At 41.0% G+C, this 25698-nt stretch overlaps 2 protein-coding genes across 10 annotated transcripts in view; both read left to right on the plus strand.

Moving 5' to 3' along the window:
• The first annotated feature begins 1051 nt into the window (after positions 1-1051).
• Positions 1052-19162, plus strand: LOC110488097 (serine/threonine-protein kinase Sgk1). 2 transcript variants are annotated; one of them, XM_021560110.3, is made up of 9 exons: positions 1052-1453; positions 13007-13082; positions 14380-14452; positions 14673-14858; positions 15035-15279; positions 15516-15735; positions 16037-16192; positions 16351-16440; positions 16688-19162. In XM_021560110.3, the coding sequence occupies exons 1-9, from the start codon at positions 1426-1428 to the stop codon at positions 16847-16849; spliced, it is 1236 nt and encodes a 411-aa protein (XP_021415785.1). In that variant the 5' UTR covers positions 1052-1425; the 3' UTR covers positions 16850-19162. The 2 variants fall into 2 exon arrangements, with proteins under 2 accessions (XP_021415785.1, XP_021415784.1); XM_021560109.3 differs by lacking the exon at positions 1052-1453 and adding an exon at positions 12154-12476.
• A 3236-nt stretch (positions 19163-22398) lies between these two features.
• Positions 22399-25698, plus strand: part of LOC110488098 (protein phosphatase EYA3) — a 28507-nt gene continuing 25207 nt past the window's right edge. For 4 of the 8 annotated variants that reach the window (XM_021560111.3, XM_021560113.3, XM_021560114.3 and 1 more), the window contains exon 1: positions 22406-22537. The gene's annotated coding sequence lies outside the window, so the exon portion shown is untranslated. Of the gene's footprint in view, positions 22538-25698 lie in introns of all 8 variants that reach the window. The other 4 variants (XM_090227813.1, XM_090227815.1, XM_021560112.3 and 1 more) reach the window with 2 other exon arrangements.

Below are 25698 nucleotides of genomic sequence, written 5' to 3' on the forward strand. Positions count from 1 at the left end.
GATTAAGCCTAATCTTAGACTAAGAAGAACTTTCAATGGTGAATCTCCTTTGAACATGATTTTTAGGCTTACATTCTGTTTTAGGTACATTCTGTTACAAGAGCCCACTCAACGAACCACCATGGTCAAATACTATGTACTATATTCAATACATAAAATAATGCAAACATTTACATTTCATTTTTTTGTCATGTTCTTAACCGCTGGGCTACCTACCGCCTGCATACACTTGTATATCACATTTCACAACACGTTTACAATGATTTCACATATTCAGTGTATTAGATTAGCACTAACAAAGAAATAAATAATTATTTACCAATTAGGTTTTCCTCATTGAAAAGGGCCTTACCGCGTCAATGACCCAGTTGCATAGAACTCACCATAGAACTACAGTGAATGGCAGCCAGGTGTGCCCACAGACCTAAGGCTGTGTCCCAAAAGGCAATCTATTCCCTACATAGTGCACTACTTTTGACCAGTGCATGGTCCAAAAGTAGTGTCATATGAAGGGAATAGGCTCCCATTTGGGAAGCAGACCTCGTTTCCTGACCAACATTCATTGTCCTACTGTATCTATTCACGTATGACCTCAGGCAGTAAAATATATCAGAACTGTAACAGTGTTCCTAAATAGATCACTTTACTTCCTGGATTACTTCAGAGACATTAAATAGAAAGACTATACTATACTATACTATACTATAGGGGGATGGAGACACCACCATCATCACCATCATTAGAGTAATATCCCCCAATTAAAGGTGGATTTAAAATCCTGGTGTTGTACTGCTCAGGTGACTCAGGTGCGCTCTAGTGTCATAGAGACCAGGCCTGAGTCCCAAATGGCCCCCTATTTCCTATATAGTGCACTACCTTTGACCTGGGCCCTGGTAAACAAAAAAAGTAGTGCACTGTGATGGGAATAGGGTGCATTTAGGATGCAGACTAGGTTCCCTCGGGCAGGACTCCCATACTCACGGGAACAGTATCCTGACACCTGCTATTGTTTTGTTTGTGGTTCTCTGGTAGATAAAGGAACAGGTGAAGGGGGGTTGAGAGGGGGACAGGTGCGTCACACTTCTCTGGTTTCGCCTCTTTGGTTTCATCAGTTCAGCCAGTACTGCCTGGGAGAGAGGGAGACACACAGAGAGAGAGAGAGAGCGAGAGAGAAAGAGAGAGAAAGATAGGGAAGTGCGATGAAGGAAAGGATTTGCTGGTCTTGTGAATTGCAGAGTCAAATTCTTTCAAACGGTGCTGCAGAGAGATAGAGAGGGGGATATTACTGAGAGAGAGGAGCTGGAGACAAGATTACATCATTCATACGCACACAGAGACATACACTGGAATATTACTGCTTCAGACACACACACAGAGAAACAGACACAAATACACAAAACACACTGCACCTAAATAGAAGAGGACATGAAGACTGGCAAGAAATCCTTCATAGGTAGGAACTTCTTTCATTTCTTGTGTGATAATAAGCTTTATCTGGCAACGCCTATCCCATGGGTGACATGTTTGAGGCCATTGTTGTAGGTCTAGAACAAGTGGAGTTCAAATATAACTTTTCATGCTTTATTGTCTTCATTCAACTTTGTTTGTTTCTCTCTTTCAGTCTGTTCCATCATCTCTTTCAGATTCTCTTTCCTTCCCTTTTTTTACGTGACTTACTTCTTATGGTCTCTCTCTAAATAATTTAGTCAGGGAGAGAGGCAGGATTTCATATCACCTCCTGCTCCATCTATCTATCAATCACACCTCTATCTGTCCCATCACAGGTGACATAATCCAATTTACTCTTATAATCATCACTCACCTGGATGGTAGGGAGCAACCAGTAATCACTAAACACGCTGAGATTATGTACGAGGGAAAAGAAAGTGACAGGAAATATCAGACACATAGAACACTTTGTTTAAGCACACTCTGTTCTTTGAATGTAAGTGCATTCCAGCCAGCTACCCACTCATTCATTGCTTCATTCACATTTACGCATCTTTAATCATGATCCATCCCATGTATGGATTAGTGAGAGAGAAACAGGGTCGATCCACAAAAAGAGGGCCTTTTGCATCTCTATGATATTTTAAGTAGAAATTGTCCACCAATATTGCATTTTAAAATATTGTTATATTAAATGAAGTGCCTTTTAATATAGACCACATGGATTATTCAATAAATCAGATTTTTATAAAGGCTTGCTAAAGTGCGAAGATTCAGCATTTTGACATATCCCTGCGTCAACCCTGTGTCACTTCTAGGAATATTTCAATTAATTTAACATCATTGTAAAGCCCAAATTATTTAGTTTTTCTTGACAAAGTAATTTCCGAAGATTAGTATTTATTTCATGTGATTAGTCTGTCCCTCATTGTACGGTCAACACTGTTAAGTGAACTGAACTCTCGTTTTAATATGGTAAAACTATTATTTATATATTTTTTAATTCAAAAGAAACAATGAATAGGCAAATCATTTTGTAAAGCAGGTGAGCTGGTTCTACTCTTTTTTGACATTTTCTGGTGTTTTTTGGAATACTTTTCAGGTTGTGTATAATATGCCAACGCTGTTACCCATAGACATACAGGTTAGAAATGCTTTAGGAATTTGATTAATTCAATTGAACCTCCCTGTTGCACAAAACGAGCTTCCATTCCCCCTGTCATAAGGGGATTTATGGCTGGTACTGTTACAGTCAACCCTGTTACTTTCTTTGGCATATAGTATTGTTTTTATTTTACATCTTACGATGGGAAAACATGTTTTTTATTAAGTTGAACATGTGCTTATTATGACCAAAACATTTAATTAGGTGAAATCACAAGGTTTTTTGACCAAGTTACACTTTTCATAAGTCACCGAAATTGGTGGAACAACCCAACAAAGGAAGGGGGGAGCAGCATCTTGAAGAGAGAACTTGAGTCACAACACTCCCCATTGATTAATTTATTGATGCTTGTAAACATGAGTTGTGTTGTCATTTTGAATGAATGTGAGTGGTTGTTCTGTGGTATAATCCCTAGACGCTCCCCTGTACCATCCACTGAACCGTGTTGAGCTAGGTAATGCTGTGGAAGTCAGTAGAGCGTGACAGGCCTGTTGTAGAGTAGTCACCTGGCTCTGGCTGCACCAGCAGAGTTGTATCTATTTCCCTTTTTAGTGCACTTCTTTTGACCAGGGTCCATGGGGCTCTGGTCAAAAGTGGTGCACTATGTATGAAATAGGGTGCCATTTGGAACAGCCTAAGAGAACAGACTCAGGGGGAATTTGGCTTTGCCCATAATACAATGGCTATTGGTATTGGTCAAATTAAATATTAATTTAGAATGAATAGTAGTAGCAGTAGCTAGTGAAATGTACTAGTAATTATACCCTCAGCAGGAATATTAGAAGGTGCGGTTGTGGTAGGCCTGGTACAGTAGGTTAAGTTTAAGTTAAAGTTAAGTAACAGTTGGCTTAATTTAGAAGCTTGAAGGACATTGCTAATAGAGTACTTGGTGATGGCGCCAGACTCGTTACATAAACTCTCACCTAAAGTGAGCTTCCGTGGCTGTTAACCATTGAGTTGATGTTGAGTCATTGGGACTCAAACGCACATATCCGTATCCCAGCTGACTGTGATTTGAATATCAGTCATCTCTGTTTCTGGAAATTGTAGAAGGAAATGGAGTTGTACGTAATGCTACCGTACAGATTGTGCTAGGATGATGAGTTAAGCCTCCTACTCACTCGGACCTGAAGCTGCATTGCAGTGTTCATTGTTCAAGGACCCCAACACCTCCAGTACTCTAGTCTCTGTGGGTCGACGTTGAATAATGCCAAAGTTTCCTTGAGCATAGACAGAATGGACAGCACAGACGTAGATAGGTACAGAGAAAGAGCAATAGAAGGGAAGGGGGAGGGGTGGGATGTTTCTCTCGAGGGAATTGAGAAAAAGGGCAATCGAGAAGCAGTAGAAAAGGCAAAAATGATGGACGTGGAGAGAGATGGGATGTAGCAGGTGAGAAATTGTAGGGAATTACACTGGAGGTTCATTACTCAACCGGGCGACTCACACCAGGTGGAGGGGGGGGGGGGGGATCAATGGAGCTGCTGGCAGCATAACTGTGGGGGCAGGAAGTCAAAGCCCTGGGCTGCATCCCAAATGGAACCCTATTCCCTACATAGGGTAGTGCACTATTGGCCCTGGTCAAAAGTAGTGCACTATGTAAAGAATAGAGTGCAATTTGGGACACAGACCTGGACACTACCTCCCTCTCTTAGACAGTCAGAGTGAGAGGGAGAGGCTGGCTCCCCTGCCCACTACCCACTCCTCACTGGAGCCACGACCCACCTAGAGTGAGTGGTGCGGGGGAGGCCTGGATGTGCGCCCCCCTCCCCTGGTGGTTCCTTCAGCCCAGCAACAGCAGCAGGTTAACCAGCCAGGTGGGGGTCTAGCTGCACAGCAGGCCCTGCCTTTCCACCAGATCCATCCAAAACAGATGCAAATGGAACCCTACTCCCTTTGTGCACTGGGGGCCCTGGTCAAAAGTAGTGCACTACACAAAGGGAATAGGGTGCCATTGGGATGCATCCGTTGGGACCTGAACCAGCAATACACTGCCTTGGATGTAAATACTAAACTCAAACATCCGTAGGAGCAGAACATAGAGAGATAGCCAGAAACAAGTAGCCAAGACAACACGAAGTAGTAACGTAAAAGAAGACAGTCAGGCTGGGGACTGGGGTTTAATAACAGATAGTACTAACAGAGGCATTTATCAGCCGCTGCTGGCGAAGACAGGGGTCCTTGGTGAGTAGTGACTCATCATGGGTAGTATTCACCAGTGGAAATGTTGCCTATACTACCACCTGTCTGTTTGGCATGAATCAGACAAAGAGATGGTGGCAAATGAAGGGCTTTTTTTAGGATTGGGAGGATGCTAAATATAACCGTTAAAGCCATTATGTGGTGTTGTTGTGTGAAATAGTGTTGTTTAATGAAATAGAGAAAGGTCATCTTTGACTGTTAAACATGCAGATTCAAAAACTGTAGATCCAGCACCTCTGATTCACCACACGTTTCCATTGCCATAAAGCATCTCCAAAAGCAGACTAAACACAAGTCGCAGGCTTTGAATGACTAATTTGTCAGAAGGAGAATCGGATTGCAGCCAAACCTGGATAGAAGGGAGTTCCCCCATCTACACATTGTAATCCTGATCCTCTCTTTTGGTGATTGTAATGATGTGCGTACACACTAGGAAACCTCGTGCTGGCATTATAGTAGATGACAGATGGGCAGGGTCTAAGCATTATTTGATTTCGGAAAATACATGGGACATCAGAACTTTTGTGACACAGCACAGTGGAAAAATATATGGCAATTAGAAATCCAAAATATACTGTGTGTGTAAAATGGAAATATAAACTGGAAGTAGAAGTCTAGGTGTTGTTGTCCATTAGTTTACTTTACTTAGGGAAGGGGTGATAGGGTTAGGGAAAATAATAAAGGAAAATAGATTTAAAATAATAAATATATATGTTGTACATACATACATTACAAGTCAAAAGTTTGGACACACCTACTCATTCCAGGTTCTTTATTTTTTACTATTTTCTTCATTGTAGAATAATAGTGAAGACATCGAAACTATGAAATAACAAATATTGAATCATGTAGAAACCAAAAAAGTGTTACAAAAATCTAAATACAGTATATTTTATAATTGAGAGATTCTTCAAAGTAGCCACCCTTTGCCTTGATGACAGTTTTGCACACTCTTGGCATTCTCTCAACCAGCTTCTGGAATGCTTTTACAACAGTCTTCAAGAGTTCCCACTCATGCTGAGCACTTGTTGGCTGCTTTTCCTTCACTCTGCGGTCCAACTCATCCCAAACCATCTCAATTGGGTTGAGGTCGGTGATTGTGGAGGCCAGGTCATCTGATGCAGCACTCCATCACTCTCTTTCTTGGTCAAATAGCCCTTACACAGCCTGGAGGTGTGTTGGGTCATTGTCCTGTTGAAAAACAAATGATAGTCCCACTAAGCGCAAACCAGATGGGATGGCATGTCGCTGCAGAAAGCTGTGGTAGCCATGCTGGTTAAGTGTGCCTTGAATTCTAAATAAAATCACTGACAGTGTCACTATCACACCTCCTTCTCCATGCTTCACAGTGGGAACCACACATGCGGAGATCATCCGTGCACCTACTCTGCATCTCACAATGATACAGCAGTTATAACCAAAAATCTCAAATTTGAACTCATCAGACCTAAGGACAGATTTCCACAGGTCTAATGTCCATTGTTCGTGTTCCAAATTCTGATATTGGTAACTCAAATAAATGTATCCTCTGCAGCAGAGGTAACTCTGGGTCTTCCTTTCCTGTGGCGTTCCTCATGAGAGCCAGTTTCAATTGGCCCGGTGTCGTCTGGGTTTGGCTGGTGTAGGCCGTCATTGGAAATAAGAATTTGTCCTAACTGATTTACCTAGTTAAATAAAAGGTTACATTGTAACATGTAAAAGCTGGTTCAGAGTGTGCAAAGCTGTCAAAGGGTGGCTACTTTGAAGAATATAAAATATACTTTGATTTGTTTAACACTTTTGTGGTTACTAGATGATTCCATATGTGTTATTTCATAGTTTTGATGTCTTCACCATTATTCTACAATGTAGAAAATGTTAAAAAATAAAGAAAAACCCTTAAATAAATAGGTGTGCCCAAACCTTTGACTGGTACTGTATATATTGAACAAAAATATAAAATGCAACATGTAAAGTGTTGGTCCCACTTTCTATACGCACAAAAATCGTATTTCTCACAAATTTTGTGCACAAATTTGTTTACATCCCTGTTAGTGAACATTTCTCCTTTGCCAAGATAATCCATCCACCTGACAGGTGTGGCATATCAAGAAGCTGATTGAACAGCATGATCATTACACAGGTGCACATTGTGCTGGGGACAATAAAAGGCCACTAAAATGTGCAATTGTCACAACACAATGCCACAGATATCTCAATTGGCATACTGGCATACTGCAATTGACATATTCCCTACAGGAATGTCCACCAACGCTATTTCCAGAGAATTGAATGTTCATTTCTCTACCATAAGCCACCTCCAATGTACGTCCAACCGGCCTCACAACCGCAGATCATGTGTATGGCGTTTGTGTGAGCAAGCGGTTTGCTGATGTCAACGTTATGAAACGAGTGCCCCATTGTGACGGTGGTGTTATGGTATGGGCTGGTAGAAACTATGGACAACAAACACAATTGCATGGCAATTTGAATGCACAAAAGTACTGTGACAAGATCCTGAGGCCCATTCTGAGGCCATCTTTTTTTTAAGGTATCAACAGATTCATATATGTATTCCCAGTCATGTGAAATCTAATCTTATATTTAACCTTTATTTAACTAGGCAAGTCGGGTTAAGAACAAATTCTTATTTACAATGACAACCTACTGGGGAACAAGTGCCTTGAGGAACAAGTGCCTTGTTCACAGGCAGAACGACATATTTTTTCCTTGTCAGCTCAGAGATTCAATCCAGCAACCTTTCAGTTACAGGACCAACGCTCTAACCACTCAGCCAACCTGCCTAGATCAGGACCTAATGAATTAATCAGCTGGGCTGGACAATCTGGACCCTCTATTCCTGAAACTATCCGCCGCCATTGTCGCAACCCCTATTACCAGCCTGTTCAACCTCTCTTTCATATCGTCTGAGATCCCCAAGGATTGGAAAGCTGCCGCAGTCATCCCCCTCTTCAAAGGGGGCGACACCCTGGACCCAAACTGTTACAGACCTATATCCATCCTGCCCTGCCTATCTAAGGTCTTCGAAAGCCAAGTCAACAAACAGGTCACTGACCATCTTGAATCCCACCGTACCTTCTCCGCTGTGCAATCTGGTTTCCGAGCCGGTCACGGGTGTACCTCAGCCACGCTCAAGGTACTAAACGATATCATAACCGCCATCGATAAAAGACAGTACTGTGCAGCCGTCTTCATAGACCTTGCCAAGGCTTTCGACTCTGTCAATCACCGTATTCTTATCGGCAGACTCAGTAGCCTCGGTTTTTCGGATGACTGCCTTGCCTGGTTCACCAATTACTTTGCAGACAGAGTTCAGTGTGTCAAATCGGAGGGCATGCTGTCCGGTCCTCTGGCAGTCTCTATGGGGGTGCCACAGGGTTCAATTCTCGGGCCGACTCTTTTCTCTGTATATATCAATGATGTTTCTCATGCTGCGGGCGATTCCCTGATCCACCTCTACGCAGACGACACCATTCTATATACTTCCGGCCCGTCCTTGGACACTGTGCTATCTAACCTCCAAACGAGCTTCAATGCCATACAGCACTCCTTCCGTGGCCTCCAACTGCTCTTAAACGCTAGTAAAACCAAATGCATGCTTTTCAACCGTTCGCTGCCTGCACCCGCACGCCTGACCAGCATCACCACCCTGGATGGTTCCGACCTTGAATATGTGGACATCTATAAGTACCTAGGTGTCTGGCTAGACTCTAAACTCTCCTTCCAGACCCATATCAAACATCTCCAATCGAAAATCAAATCAAGAGTCGGCTTTCTATTCCGCAACAAAGCCTCCTTCACTCACGCCGCCAAACTTACCCTAGTAAAACTGACTATCTTACCGATCCTCGACTTCGGCGACGTCATCTACAAAATTGCTTCCAACACTCTACTCAGCAAACTGGATGCAGTTTATCACAGTGCCATCCGTTTTGTCACTAAAGCACCTTATACCACCCACCACTGCGACTTGTATGCTCTAGTCGGCTGGCCCTCGCTACATATTCGTCGCCAGACCCACTGGCTCCAGGTCATCTACAAGTCCATGCTAGGTAAAGCTCCGCCTTATCTCAGTTCACTGGTTACGATGGCAACACCCATCCGTAGCACGCGCTCCAGCAGGTGTATCTCACTGATCATCCCTAAAGCCAACACCTCATTTGGCCGCCTTTCGTTCCAGTTCTCTGCTGCCTGTGACTGGAACGAATTGCAAAAATCGCTGAAGTTGGAGACTTTTATCTCCCTCACCAACTTCAAACATCTGCTATCCGAGCAGCTAACCGATCGCTGCAGCTGTACATAGTCTATTGGTAAATAGCCCACCCATTTTCACCTACCTCATCCCCATACTGTTTTTATTTATTTATTTTTATTTTTCTGCTCTTTTGCACACCAATCTCTACCTGTACATAACCATCTGATCATTTATCACTCCAGTGTTAATCTGCATAATTGTAATTATTTGCCTACCTTCTCATGCCTTTTGCACACAATGTATATATAGACCCTTTTTTCTACTGTGTTATTGACTTGTTAATTGTTTACTCCATGTGTAACTCTGTGTTGTCTGTTCACACTGCTATGCCTTATCTTGGCCAGGTCGCAGTTGCAAATGAGAACTTGTTCTCAACTAGCCTACCTGGTTAAATAAAGGTGAAATAAAAAAAAAATAATAAATAAAATTAATTTCAATTGACTGATTTCCTCATATGAACCAAAACTCAGTCAAATCAATGAAATTGTTGCATGTTGTATTTACATTTTTGTTCAGTATATATTACCAAAAAAAAGAAAAATACAACACGTGCACATGAAGAAAGCGAGGTGTATTTACTGCAGTACAAACACACAACCAGTCCTGCAGAGCCGGTATTTGTGCACAAAAGAACTTGTGTTAATGTGTATTAAAGTCAAGCAAAACTGAAATAGATTCAACTGTGCGTGGGAACTTGAATATCCCTAGCTGTTTTCAATCATTTGTGGTTACAAATGTTCCCTTTAAAGTGTTGATATCACACCAGCATGACAGAGAGGAGGTTATGTGTGTGAATAAGGGCTTGATGAGGTCAGGAAATAGCCTCTACCTAAGCTCCTAACAAGGGTTATGTCCAAAATGAAACAACATTTGAAAAGTATAACCTCCATAGGCAGTTTAAAGTTCTCACTGAAAAAACGGCTAAATAGTGGCATGTCTCAGAAGTGTGTCATTAGACTATAGTACAAGGGTGAGAAGAAAATGCCCTGGATAGCATATGGTCTGCCTTTTGGTGCCTATTGTGATTGTCTTAGATATTTATTAGGGATTGATTGTTTTATATATTAGGAATTGATTTATATTTTAGGGGTATTTGAGACAAGGGAGATATACCTGTTTGTCGTTGTTTATTAGGAAATGGAACTGTACTAATTAGCTCATTTTATGAAATAAACAACAATAGTCTGTCAAGCTTTTGACCTTGGTGTTATCCTTGATGATCATCTTAAATTACATGTGGAGTCTTCACCAGCTGGAGCACCCTTTTGTATGTATTTTTTACAATTACATGAATGGCACCCTATTTCCTGTAGTGCAGTACTTTTGACCAGTTGTGCACAATATAATGTAGGTAATAGGGCCCCATTTGGGACACAACCCAGGTGTCAATGTCGTGCCATCTGATCCTGACAGTGTGTAAATAGATCTTTGCTGGGAAAGTATACTACCATAACCTGACATGACACGATTAGCTGTTGTCTTCACACCATTTTGCCTCTTCATGTACTTAGCTTGGCAACATGCTTCCTCTTATATAGTAGGAACTATCGGTCAAATTCAGTCCCGAGATGGGACATCCTTCGAAGTATGCATGACTATCACATGCCATTGAGCAAGCAAAACATCCCAAATGGCACTCTATTCCTTACATAGTTCACTACATTTGACGAGAGCTCTATGGGCCCTGCTGAAAAGTAGTGTGCTCTGTGGGGAATAGGGTGTCATTTGGGACATAGCCTAGGAGTTACCCCTGACAGTTCTCTGTTTTGATCCTGCGGTTTGTTTTAATGTTTTGATCTGCACTGTCACTGTATGCATAGCTCCATAACTGGGCCTTATGTCAGGGAAATGGAGAGAGGCCATTTTGGAAACATCAGGGTTAGGATTTGATGGTGTATTGTAGAATATAATGTCTTGCAGAATATGAAAGAAAATCACTTTTTTGTTGGCATATTTTCACCTGCATTTGAATGTTCCTTGCATTGACTTGCTTCCATCCTTTCATAAGAACATATTGGATATTTGCTGATGATGCAAACAGGGAATTGGCTACAGAACTTAAAAAACTTTAATCTTGAAATGCCTTTCTCCAAAAATGGGCCTCGGAATCTTGTCACGGTATTTTTGTGCATTCAAATTGCCATCAATAAAATGCAATTGTGTTTGTTGTCCATAGCTTATACCAGCCCATACCATAACACAACCGCCACAATGGGGCACTCGTTTCACAACGTTGACATCAGCAAACCGCTTGCCCACACGACGCCATACACATGGTCTGCGGTTGTGAGGCCGGTTGGACGTACTGCCAAATAGTCTAAAATGATGTTGGATGCGGCTTATGGTAGAGAAATGAACATTCAATTCTCTGGCAATAGCTCTGGTGGACATTTCTGCAGTCAGCCTACCAGTTTCAGTGGTGTAAAGTACTTAAGTAAAAATACTTTAAAGTACTACTTAAGTCATGTTTTGGGGTATCTGTACTTTACTATTTATATTTTTGCCAACTTTTACTTTACTACATTCCTAAATAAAATAATGTACTTTTTACACCATACATTATCCCTGATAGCCTAAAATACTTGTTACATTTTGACAGGAAAATGGTCCAATTCACACACTTATCAAGATAACCTTCCTGGTCATCCCTACTGCCTCTGATCTGGTGGACTCACTAAACACAAATGCTTTGTTTGTAAGTTATGTGTTGGAGTGTGCCCCTGGCTATCCTTCAATAAAAATAAAAAATCATCAATTGTGCCGTCTGGTTTGCTTAATATAATGAATTTGAAATGGTACATTTTAGCAATCCCATTTACTTATATTTAAAACCAAATACTTTTAGAGACTTTTACTCAAGTAATATTTTACTGGGCGACTTTCACTTTTACTTGAGTCATTTTCTATTAATAAGGTATCTTAACTTACTCAAATATGACAATTGAGTACTTTTTCCACCACTGGCCAATTGTACATTGTGTTGTGTGACAAAACTGCTCCACCTATGCGCTGCTGCGTGCCTCCTGTCATTCCCCGCCTCCTGCAGGCAAGATATGGAGTTGCGGAATCCCGTGACATCACTGCCTCTGACAGTTGCTTGGTAACCAAGTGTAGTCAGTATGCCGCTCCTCCTTATACCACGTGCCCAGTATATAACTCTTTGCCGCCCAGCGCCCTGGATAGACATTTTGGACTGATCGTGTTCGCAGGCAAGATTCTCTGTAGCCAGTGCGCATGAAGTGGAGCAATTGGTACTAGAGCAACCAGCGTGTCTTCTCCATAAAGGGGCTTTCTTTTGGCGCTGTTTTACAAGTGGATACATATTTTTATTCACCATGGCTGTTACCAAGGCTCCATGTGAATTGTCTTATTGCAAAATGAGAGGAATTGTGTCAGTCCTCACTGGTAGGCATATTATTTCTGTTAATCTAAGTTCAATTATTTTATTTAGAATTTAGCTTCTACATTGTGGTGTTTAATAGTATGAATCAATATTCTATGGATTATGATTTGTAGATGGACTGTATGCTCCTTTACTCATGTCCATGTTTGTGATATAGGCTTTGAGTGTTATTTTTCACTATGCGACGCGGCGGTTCGCCAAAGGAATAGTAATATTTTGTTGCATAACGACTAAATTTGGCACATAATGCGTTATAACGGGATCCATTCCAAATCACTTTTGAACCTCTGAAACATTTTAAAATGAAAGCTTTGAACAGATTTAGTATAGGCATACGGCTATAATTTCTAGACTGTTCACCGCACTGTGATGAAATGTAAGCTGTTATCTATCCCAGGTAGATAGTAGAGGCCTATCCATGGCCCTAGTTCTGCAATGGTGTAGTTTAGGTCTGATGAAGGGCTGTGTTAAATCTGTGACGTTGTGTTCTCTGGGCGCCCAGCTGACATACATGCTTATTTTTGATTTGCAGCTTTCATCAAGGAGAGGAAAATTGGACTTAACGACTTCATATCGAGGCTGGTGTCAAACCCACATATGTGTCAACAGTAAGTATTAAATGGAGCACTTGTATGGCCAAATGAGATGTTTAGATATTATATATGAGCTACCAGCTGCCAATGAAATATGATAATATTATGACAAATTATATTTTCTGAAAGTATAGATATTTATCAAATAGTCAAGATATATGATAGGTGTGCACACAATAGGCCTCTGTGCGACATTTCATCTGCTTCCCATTGCATTAGATTAGGTCTATGTGTTTATTTATAATTGTATAGGTCTACCTAGGTCAGTGTAAGCTACTGTACATTTCCAATCCAATCAACTGCACGTCACTATTCACATTTTGAGTCAAAGCAGTAATCTGGGGCCAAGCAGGCAAAGCCAGCACAAGAATAGCTATGTCATGTCAAGTGTGTTCCCGCCATGGCCTCTCCAGTGCTTAAGCACCTTTTCTGCAAATCCCCTGTGTCCCCTTGACTGGGATAACCGGGTAATTCAATTAAGCGCGCACCACACAATATGGTTTGTACTCAACAGCCTAAAAAGGGGCGAGGAAAATTACAAAACACCATGGGCTCCCAAGTGGCACAGCGGTCTAAGGCACTGCATCTCAGTCACTATAGTCACTATAGTACCTGGTTCAAATCCAGACTGTATCACATCTGGCTGTGATAGGGTGGCACATAATTAGCCCAGTGTTGTCCAGATTTGGCCGCCATTGTAAATAACAATTTGTTCTTAACTGATTTGCCTAGTTAAATAAAGGTTCAATAAAATATACAAAAAATTAAATACCATCAGGTGTTATAGCAGTCAGATTCTGGGCTGTTTGTGCTAGTCATGTCTGATCCCCTGGCTTAGAACTACTTTTCAGATGGTGCTGCAGGCTACATGGTGTATAGGGAGGGGCTCAACAACAACTGAATAGTCTCTCGGGAGTTAGAGAAAAGAGACCCTTATTGTCTCTCAGGAGTTAGAGGAGAGACCCTTATTTACAGTCTTGGCCAGTTTGTATCTCATTTGGGTCAGTTATGACAAATGGAACCTTCTCTATCTATTACTCAATTAAATCACTGTAAAACTCACCATTTTACTGCGATGTCCGACTTTGAAAAATAGTTTGAATCGTAATACTGGCCTGTGATGGCAATCTAAGTATTAGACTACTGTTATAATTTAAACACTCTAGAAAAAACAATGTCAACTTAGAGAGGTCACTCATCCCTATAAAATCACAAAGTGGCAATGAGTGTATCAGTCAAAATAACCATAAGTTATTTTGAGAATCATAAGTGAAGGAGGATTCCATTCTAACATTCTCTGTTCATTCCTCAGCTCTGAAGTTGACTTCCTCAAGATCGATGAGAACCAGAATGAGAAGCTGGACAATGCTGAGCTCTTAAATCCGGTGAGCATCAGCATAACACATGCCTTGGCCACTGGGACAGACTGAGCCAAAAGGAACCCAATTCTCTATATAGTGCACAAGTTTTTAAAAGAGCCCTATGGTAGTGCACTATATAGGGAATAGGGTGCCATTTGAATTACCAGTGTGAACTGTAAATAGATAATTTTATCCAGAGCCAAGATGGTCATTCTTAGCTCCTTCTCTCCTCCTCTATTCTTAGATGCTACTGACCTCCCCCAGAAGCTCACTAGCTGAAGAGCTGGCGATCAAACCATGTGATTTCGACTACCTGAAAATCATCGGCAAAGGGAGCTTTGGGAAGGTGCTGCTGGCTCGACACAGGGAGAGCAACGAGTATTACGCCGTCAAGGTTCTACAGAAGAAAATCATCTTGAAGAAGAAAGAGGTGAGTCTTACTCTACTGATCTTCACCATAAAAACACACAGTCAATACTCCAAGCAAGGTGCAATAGCCACAAACACATACAACCACTCAGTCGCTCGCTCAGTTGCTCTAATTTAAGTATTGCACTGATGTCATTGTGAGTGGTATGCTCATCTTTCTCTTACTCCCTCATCTAGCAAAAGCATATAATGGCGGAACGAAGTGTCCTGATGAAGAATATCAAACATCCTTTCCTGGTGGGGCTGCACTATTCCTTCCAGACTACTGACAAGCTGTACTTTGTGCTTGACTACGTGAATGGAGGAGAGCTGTTCTATCATCTACAGAGAGAGAGGGTGTTCCTAGAACCCAGAGCCAGGTTCTACGCTGCAGAGATCGCCAGTGCTCTGGGATACCTCCATTCCCTGCATATTGTTTACAGGTATGAGCTAAGATCCTTTCATACACCACCCTCTGGTGGTGACTATATTTCATAGCACATGACAGAAAAAATACCACTTATAGAAATGTGTAGTCTGGTCCAGTCAATAAGGGCTAGTGATTTAGAGGAAGGTAAACGGACGTAAACACTGTTTATCCACCTTTTGCATAAAAATGCATTAAGTATAGGGAGAGTTGCACTTTCCTAACCCTCTCCCTCTCTCTTCAACTTCACAGAGATCTGAAGCCTGAGAATATCCTGCTAGACTCTGCGGGCCACATCGTCCTGACAGACTTTGGCCTTTGCAAAGAGGGCCTTGCACCCACTGGGACCACCACCACCTTCTGTGGAACCCCGGAGTATCTGGCCCCCGAGGTGCTGCAGAAGCAGGCATACGACCGAACCGTGGATTGGTGGTGCCTGGGATCCGTGCTTTACGAGATGCTCTATGGACTGGTGAGGCATTACTGATCACTGCTCTTTTCAGCATCTCTTTCATGGTTCAGTTTTCACAATGCGTTTACCTTAGTTATGATATCCACTATCAATACATCCCAAATGGCACCCTGTTCCCTATATAGTGCACTTCATTTGACCAGAGCTCTATAGACTCTGGTGGGACACCGTATGTCACCATGTCAGTTATATATAAGGAATGTCCGTATGAATCACACAACTACACTGACAATCATGGTGCGTGGTGTGTATGGATTTTGGCCACGTAGCATGTACTGATTTTTGCTGTCTCTTTCCATAGCCCCCCTTCTACAGCCGCAACACAGCTGAGATGTACAACAATATCCTGAACAAGCCTCTTGTACTGAAGCCCAACGTGTCCAACGCAGGCAGAGAACTGTTGGAGGGGCTCCTGCAAAAGGACCGCACTAAGAGGCTGGGAGTGAAAGATGATTTTGTAAGTACCCACACACACACAGACATAGACACAGACAGAGCAATCAATGTACAACAAACAAATACATTATATGAATAACACACAATAAAAAAATACTACTAAGGTCTCAGTATTGTTCTGTACCAGTGGATTGATGTAGTGTTTTTATCTGCCTCTAGATGGAACTGAAGTTCCACACCTTCTTTTCACCCATCAACTGGGATGACCTGATGGCAAGGAACATCACACCACCCTACATTCCCTCAGTGGTAAGTACATCTACCAACAATGTATACATGTAGTCTTCCAGGTTAACATGAGAGAAGTACAAATGTACCCTTTCTTGTTCACTTCAAGTAGAATTTCCATTTTGTTTTACTCAAAAATGGTCACAAACTGCATCCCAATGACAGCAATGTATATATTTAGAGGCTGTATGGGTGTGAAATGTGAATTTGATGTTTGTGTTTTAGAGCACGTCTCTAATATAGTGCTCTGTTTGGTTGGCTTTCACAGAGCGGGCCTACGGACCTCAGGCACTTTGACCCAGAGTTCACCCACCTCCCTGTGACCTCATCTCTGTGCAACACGGACGGCCTGCTGGTGACTAGCAGCATCAAGGAGGCAGCTGGAGCCTTCCCAGGCTTCTCCTATGGACCCGCTGACAGCTTCATGTGAAGGACTCCTCTATCCACCTCGATCCTCATCCCCTCCACAGTCGAAAGGGGGAATAGAAACAGACAAACACTGCCTGGGACAATGACCACGCACTGTTAGAGCAGTTTAGGAGGTTTGCATGGCCTGCTAATGGAAATCCTGAGTGACATGCCTAAGAGGCATGAAAAGGGGGTCCAGAAAATCCAGATCTTGTTGGATTGTTGCATGAGGGGTGTAGATTGCATGGGACTCTTATCTTCAACACCAATGGCCCTACCTACCCACCCACCCCAAAACTGATCCAAAGTGTGCCAAGGTGGGAAACAGAGATTATGTTTTGTACTACAGGGAGAAAGGACATTTCTCTCAAATCAATGTGGACTACCACCACTGTCGGAGATAAGGATGAAGTGCCTGAAGTTTCAAGGCAGCGAGAACAGTACTGTACCCACAGAGCTAGGCAAGAAGAGCCGGCTGCATCAAACCCGCAGACTTTCCAGTCTGTTTGGACTTATGACCCTGGCGCTAGCTGTAGAGAGGTCCATGCCTTCCTAATCTTTCTGCATTTATTGAAGATGTACATGTCTGTTCGAGTCACAATGCATTTGTTATCTGTTTGTTATGTGAATGGTCGATTGCACTTGAGGAAACAAGGGTAAAGAAAATGTTTGCGTTGCTTAAGCATCCACTCTGTCTCTTGGTCAACTGCATATCTTTTCACCCACAAAATCATATCTCAAACAAGTAGGAAAACACCAGAATGGATAATGAAATTTCAACAATTTTGTTTTGGACCAAATAGGGTACTATGGTACCATCTGAACCAAATTCTACTGGTGGATCATTTTCGTCCAAATACTGATGATAATAATAGAGCAAATGAATGCCGATGCATAGAAAGCAGACACGGAATATGTTATTTTACAAGAAATCTGCATGTCATGGCATAGTAATTTAATTGTAATCTTACCAAATAATGCATTGGTTTACTATTTTAATGGTACTGTTCATTTTACTACAGTATTTCAGTTTGAGAAATTACAAAGTACTCCTTTTAAAAACACATTTTCCACTTGAATCTTAACAAAAACCATAGTAATATATTAAGAAGCTCCAAATGTTTAACTATTTATACTCCCTATGTGAACAAAATGTTCTTGCCTTTGTTCTTCTAATACCTGCACTTTTACCCCCCTGAGACTGTGTTGACATATTGTGTTGACATAAATGTTTGTAGACTCATTAATATATTTTTTATCATAAATACAGAAAATGGAGTATACAGTTTTACCAGCAATAATAGGTCTTCTGCAGTAATAACACATTATATCAATCATTGTTATTCTTGCGAGTGAAAGTGATTGCTGTTTTGCTGGCAAAACACTCTAGAGAATCCATTATATTGTTATGTATATCCATTTGCATTGTGTACAGAACTCCTGCTAGATTGATATAGAAAGGAACTGTACATGCATTTCGTTTTGTAAAGTGTGCCTGTCTGTTCCAGCCATGTTACAGTAGGATAGGTAGGCCTGATCCATTTGTATCTATTTCTTCCGTTATCCTCATGGTCTGGAGACCACGACCTGAAAAGCTGTGCTGCTGCAATGACAAGAGCTTAGACTGAAATTACTCTTTGTAAACAGCGCTAGCGCCGTTCATTTACTGATGGCCCTAAATAGTGCAATAACATCGCAGGCTTGGCAAGAATCACCTTTAATTGATCAGAGATATATTTTTTCCATTAGTCATCATGCCTTAAAAAAATCATCCTCTAAAATGACAGATTATGGAAGATCACAGTGTTTACCAGATGTCAGTAGTCAAAAAAATTTTAAAAAAAAGGGCATGAACTGATTTTATTTTATTTGGCCTTAACAGATATAACCTTGTAATGGCTGACAGAACAAATATCTATTCATGATGAAAATCACGTTTTTTTTTATTTTTATATAGTGTAAATTGATAAAGGACTGACACTTAATTTGATATGTCACTTTAACTTCCTTGATCCTACCAAGTCTGAAAATGTTGGTCTGCAAAGAAGTATTGACTCTGCAGTGAATATCTACAGACCATTCTGTGGTACCGCTTCCTTCTTGTAGAAAATTACAAACAACGCAATACAGTTCTAGGTGATTTTCTTCCATATTTGGAAGCTTTACATATGTTATTTGTTTTTGTATTTTATTTCTCCATATATATTTATTTACGTCATGACACAATGTACTGTATGTTTAAAGACCAGAGGACAAATTCCTAGTATTGATAAATTAAAATATTGAATTGTTATCTGTTCAAAATGGTAAATAAAATGTATTGACCAAATTCAAATGGAAGTGTGAACCAAGTGATTTTTCTAGAGGCCAGTTTGATACTAAATAGGAGTTAAGAAAATATATGGTAAGTAGTATGCTAAAATAGTAAGTAGGCAGTTTTAGCTGACTACATTCTATTCCAAGGAACACGTTTTCATACATTTTCTTATCAATTTAAAAAAGCACCACACAATTGGTACATTTTGATTATTGGTGCTGGTCTCCTGGAAATATACAAAACATTAAGAACACCTGCTCTTTCCATGACAGACTGACCAGGTGAAATCTATGATCCCTTATGTCACTTGTTAAATCCACTTCAAATCAGTGTAAATGTGGACTGGTTAGGATTTAAGCCTTGTGACATGGATTGTGTATGTGCGCCATTCAGAGGTTGAATGGGTAAGACAAACTATTTACGTGCCTTTTAACGGGGTATTGTAGTAGGTGCCAGGCACACTGGTTTGTGTCAAGAACTGCAAAGCTGCTGGGTTTCTCATGCTCAATAGTTTCCCATGTGTATTAAGAATGGTCCACCACCCAAAGGACATCCAGCCAACTTTACTCAACTGTGGAAATCGCTGGAGCCAACATGGGCCAGCATTCCTGTGGAACACTTGACACCTTGTAGAGTCCATGTCCTGACAAATTGAGGCTGTTCTGAGGACAAGGACAACTATTTTTTCCCATACTATTGGTCTGAAAATGTGATACGATCTGATGTGACACGCGTAGTTAGTGCAATCCGGGTTGCTTAGGACGTCCCTACCCTAACATTTCCTAACCCTATAGGGGTACTTCGGGATTTTGGCAATGAGGCCCTTCATCTATTTTCGCAGAGTCAGATTAAGTCATGGATACCATTTTTATGTATCGGTGTCCAGTATGAAAGAAGCTAAAATTTCCGAGAAATGTGCATATATATATATATACACACACAGTGGGGAGAACAAGTATTTGATAACTTGCAAAATCAGTAGTGTTTCCTACTCACAAAGCATGTAGAGGTCTAATTTTTTATCATAGGTACACTTCAACTATGAGAGACAGAATCTAAAAATCCAGAAAATCACATTGTATGATTTAAGTAATTAATTTGCATTTTATTGCATGACATAAGTATTTGATACATCAGAAAAGCAGAACTTAATATTTGGTACAGAAACCTTTGTTTGCAATTACAGAGATCATACGTTTCCTGTAGTTCTTGACCAGGTTTGCACACACTGCAGCAGGGATTTTGGCCCACTCCTCCATACAGACCGTCTCCAGATCCTTCAGGTTTCGGGGCTGTCGCTGGGCAATACGGACTTTCAGCTCCCTCCAAAGATTTTCTATTGGGTTCAGGTCTGGAGACTGGCTAGGCCACTCTAGGACCTTGAGATGCTTCTTACGGAGCCACTCCTTAGTTGCCCTGGCTGTGTGTTTCGGGTCGTCGTCATGCTGGAAGACCCAGCCACGACCCATCTTCAATGCTCCTACTGAGGGAAGGAGGTTGTTGGCTAAGATCTTGCGATACATGGCCCCATCCATCCTCCCCTCAATACGGTGCAGTCGTCCTGTCCCCTTTGCAGAAAAGCATCCCCAAAGAATGATGTTTCCACCGCCATGCTTCACGGTTGGGATGGTATTCTTGGGGGTTGTACTCATCCTTCTTCCTCCAAACACGGCGAGTGGAGTTGAGACCAAAAATATATATTTTTGTCTCAGACCACATGACCTTCTCCCATTCCTCCTCTGTATCATCTAGATGGTCATTGGCAAACGTCAGACGGACCTGGACATGCGCTGGCTTGAGCAGGGGGACCTTGCGTGCGCTGCAGGATTTTAATCCATGACAGCGCAGTGGGTTACTAATGGTTCTCTTTGAGACTGTGGTCCCAGCTCTCTTCAGGTCATTGACCAGGTCCTGCCGTGTAGTTCTGGGCTGATCCCTCACCTTCCTCATGATCATTGATGCCCCACGAGGTGAGATCTTGTATGGAGCCCCAGTCCGAGGGTGATTGACCGTCATCTTGAACTTCTTCCATTTTCTAACAATTGCACCAACAGTTGTTGTCTTCTCACCAAGCTGCTTGCCTATTGTCCTGTAGCCCATCCCAGCCTTGTGCAGGTCTACAATTTTACCTCTGATGTCCTTACACAGCTCTCTGGTCTTGGCCATTGTGGAGAGGTTGGAGTCTGTTTGATTGAGTGTGTGGACAGGTGTCTTTTATCCAGGTAACGAGTTCAAACAGGTGCAGTTAATACAGGTAATGAGTGGAGAACAGGAGGGATTCTTAAAGAAAAACTAACAGGTCTGTGAGAGCCGGAATTCTTACTGGTTAGTAGGTGATCAAATACTTATGTCATGCAATAAAATGCAAATTAATTACTTAAAAATCATATAATGTGATTTTCTGGATTTTTGTTTTAGATTCTGTCTCTCACAGTTGAAGTGTACCTATGATAAAAATTACATACCTCTACATGCTTTGTAAGTAGGAAACACAGCCGATTTTGCAGGTTATCAAATACTTGTTCTCCCCACTGTATATATTGATATAATAACCATCATATCAAAATAAATGTAGAGTCATGCAATGATGTGTGGTCTTCCCACTATGACTCGTTGGGAAAGCATGCAGTTTATTAGGCTACAGATGAAATAAATTATGATGACTTTCACAGTGTGGTCAAAGTGCAAAATGATGGTGGAGGTGCTTCTACACCTGCATTGCTTGCTGTTTGGGGTTTCCGGCTGGGTTTCTGTACAGTACTTTGTGACATCAACTGATGTAAAAAGGGCTTTACAAATACATTTGCATGATTGATGAGTGATTGATGAGGTTGATGCTCCTTTCCAATAAATATCAAGGGTCTTATTCTGATGACATGATCATTGATGCTTGGCTGCCGTTTGACAAATAACAATATAATCTCGCTCTTTTATCCATAATAATCGTATTTTGTAGGTTATATGTGCGCAGTTGGCTAGAGCGCACATGCCAATACCAGTGGGCACACTTGCTATATAACGCAAAAACAAAAAAAGTGAGAACCATTATAGTTGAAAATGCGATTGAAACCCATTTAACTTGTCTTTTTTATTCATCACGTGGGAATTTAACCGCAAAAGGTATGTTTATGTGCCATACATCATCATGCACAGCCTTTTATCTGCGACAAGTCAGTCAATTTGATGCAAACATATCTAAAGTATCCCTTAACCATTTAATATTTCAGCTTCAATGGTGGGTAGTGACGTCCCAAAGATCCCGGATTGCAAGGACCTTGCACACGGCGTAACATGAATAATCAAAACTTCCTGCTAAATAGTGGTCGAACAGACAAAGCGGTGTGGATTCAGTACGAAGATATTCGACTAAAGCAAACATACATTACACCAATGGTAAGGTTATGTTTGACTAACTCCAATGTAGACCCACGGGCGATAACGATTTCTAACTTTGGAAGGGAAGTTACAACACGTTGCGGTAATACCCCGTTAGCTAGCATAGCATCCCGAGAGCGTTGGCTAGCTAGCTAAAAACAATGCCGTTTGCTATGCGCTAGCTAAATCTTTCTAGTTAGCTATGTTCCCGGTACTCAGCTAATTGCAATATATAAAACCATATCTATAGATTTTCAATTCCTCCTAGTTTGCTAAAATGAAAAGTCCGTTGGATAAGTAACGTAGTAATTTGGCTAACTTAGCTAGACATCGTATTTGCTAGCAATAACTGGACTTCACCTTCACAAGCTGTCCTTGACTCTACAAATGTAGAATGTTCTAGTAAGCGTGCCATCGCTAGCAACACTTAATCGCGTATACATACAGTTCCTGGATAAAGATTAATAGAAATTAGGAACCAGTGTTGAGCGTGGAGCAGTTAACGTTAGCACACCTGTTTTGGGCATGCTAATTACTTATTAGTACCCCCCACTCACTAGTATAGAATTGAACTTGGATTTGCCTTGGAGGCAAAATTGGCTAGCTATTTTACTATCATCTGCACGCTTATCATTCAAAATGTATTGAAATGACAGTCTAAAGTCAGCCTCAGACACCCACCACCATAGCTGCCGTTAACAAGGCTAGTATTTACACACTAAAAGCAGCTACCACCAGATGTTCTAATTATCTTGTAAAAAAACGGAATTGTCCGCAGGAAGCCTGAAGTTAATTACATTTAAATGTGTTCTGCCTGTTGTCCGTAGTGTTGGTCCTTATGCAGGGGGGGATTGAGAAAAACAAATTAAACGGACATTCCAAACGTGGGTCTATTGTAGACCCACTTCCTCTCTGTTTACCTAGCTGTATCTTAATATCTGGGGGAGAGTAGCTTGGGGACTCTAATATACTAAACCTCATGTCAAAATCCTACACGTGCGCCATACCTGCCTGCACACGTAAAACCAAGAACTTGTGTGGGACTTTTATTTTGACATGTCCATGAGGTAGTTAACAGAAACTGCATGGGTCTACAACAGACTCACGTTTGTTTCATTTAGATGTTTTTTTCTCAAATTCCCTCGACAGAGTACGTTGAAATGACATTTTCCTGCGGACTAATGTTTTTTTTGTAAGCTAACGTTAGTGTGTAAAATCAGATGGCTACCGCCACCACAGATGGCATGCTGCCAGCTTGTCATTGTTTTTTACCTGCGTTAGCTAGCTACTACTAGGAAGGTCAAAGCTTATAATCGAGTAGCTTTTAATTAAAATAATTTAATTGAAACCATAGCAGGATGTTATCGAAATCCAGCTAGACAGTAGGTTATTTGTTACCAATAGTCCACGAGTCAGAAAGAAGCAAGAACAGAATCCAAAGGTACATCAGTTTTCAATGGGCTGGTTTCCTTGACACAGATTTAGCCTGGTCCTGAACTAAAAGCATGCTGAGCTTGCTTTTTTTTGTCCGTGACTAGTTTTAGGTTCAGGCCTAATCTGTTTCTGGGAAACGGGCCCTATATGTTAAGTTTAATATGAATCAAATCAAGCTCAATGAGCTACGTTATTCAGAAAAAATGTATACAGTGCTTTCAGAAAGTATTCATACGCCTTGACAAATTAAAAAATGTGTTGTTACAGCCTGAATTCAACATGGGTGGAATATTTTCTCTCTCTCACTATTTACATACAATGTGTCTTTAGAAATGTTTGTACATGTATTGAAAATGAAACACAGAAATATCTAATTTACGTAAATATTCACACCCCTGAGTCAATACATGTTAGAATCACTTTTTGGCAGTGATTACAGCTGTAAGTCTTTCTAGGTAAACTTCTGAGCTTTGCATTCTTGGATTGTACAGTATTTGCACATTATTCTTTAACAAATTCTTCAAACTTTCAAGTTGGTTGTTGATCATCGCTAGACGGACAATATTTTTTTAAAGTCTTGCCATAGATGCCATAGTAAAGACACGACATAGTCTTGAAATCTATCATTAAATTGAAGACTTCGTTTTTATCAAAGATTCTCTGTAATTAGTATTATGCGATCAAACTGATTAATCATGTAACCGTAATTAACTAGGAAGTCGGGGCACCAAGGAAAATATTCAGATTACAAAGTTATCATTTCCTAAAATAACTTTTCAGATATTTTCATATCTGATCCATAGTCTTCTGATGAATGAATTATTTACTTTACCTCACGTTAGTCTCATTCCAAACGTCGTAAATTGTTGGTTATCTGCACGAACCCAGTCTTCACTATGAGTCATCCATACATCAATTGTCTTAAATCGTGTATTTATTACTAAGTAATTCACAGAAATGCATAAACAAACAAACAAGGTACATATGTTTTCAAGAAATGATAGGGGAATGTGCCCTAGTGGGCTAAACCGGCATCGTGGCTTGGTGGACAAAAGGGGGAGTCAGCTGAGAAGTCACCTATAGAGTGACAATTATAACATTTGAAATGCTAATCCTTTGCTCACTCGGGAACAATTGCAATCAATACATATTTACGCTCAGTGTGTCGTCTTGATCGCTGTTGAAAAGTTTGTTTCTGTTGGAGAGTTTCGTCCTCTCGCTCTCTAGTTCAGATTGACATGAATTCATTTGTTATAGAATGGATGTTTCGGTGGTTGTCGTTCTTCGTGTTCAATGATACCGAATTCCTAGCTTCAGACTAGTAATTAATATCAAAGACTTGTTCTTATTCTGTTGGTATAGTCTGAGTTTAACCACGCGGTATGGTTAAAAGATTCAGCAATGGTCTGCAACCTTTGTACTCCTGTGATTGAGAGAAACATGGTCTGGTGATAATTTCTCAAAGTTGGGTTTTATTCGGAATTGCAGAAAAGGGGCTGTCCCAGGATGCCTGACCCTAACTGGGCTCTGGGGCGGTCCTCTGATTTAGTTCTCAAAAGGGAATTGGAGTTTCCTTCATTAAACAGTCCAACATCACATTGTAAAATTGTGTAAACAGTATCATACTCACTCATCTTATACAACAATTAGATGTAAACCTCATATCTGAGGCTATTATATAAACAGCGTTATGGTAATGTGGCCACACCATCTCCCATGAGCTTCCACAAGTTGTAACAAACGGA

Source organism: Oncorhynchus mykiss, chromosome 30 (genome assembly GCF_057628025.1).
Source record: "Oncorhynchus mykiss isolate SJ-2025 chromosome 30, ASM5762802v1, whole genome shotgun sequence".
In the NCBI taxonomy this organism is placed as follows: Eukaryota; Metazoa; Chordata; class Actinopteri; order Salmoniformes; family Salmonidae; genus Oncorhynchus; species Oncorhynchus mykiss.

What these genes read in the sequence shown, in the direction of transcription:
- LOC110488097 (XM_021560109.3), top strand. Translation starts at nt 12,407, where the DNA reads ATGGCTGTTACCAAGGCTCCATGTGAATTGTCTTATTGCAAAATGAGA. An exon ending in TCATCTTGAAGAAGAAAGAG is followed by an intron (nt 14,859 to 15,034) that starts GTGAGTCTTACT and finishes TCCCTCATCTAG; the next exon opens with CAAAAGCATATAATGGCGGA. An exon ending in TGGGAGTGAAAGATGATTTT is followed by an intron (nt 16,193 to 16,350) that starts GTAAGTACCCAC and finishes ATCTGCCTCTAG; the next exon opens with ATGGAACTGAAGTTCCACAC.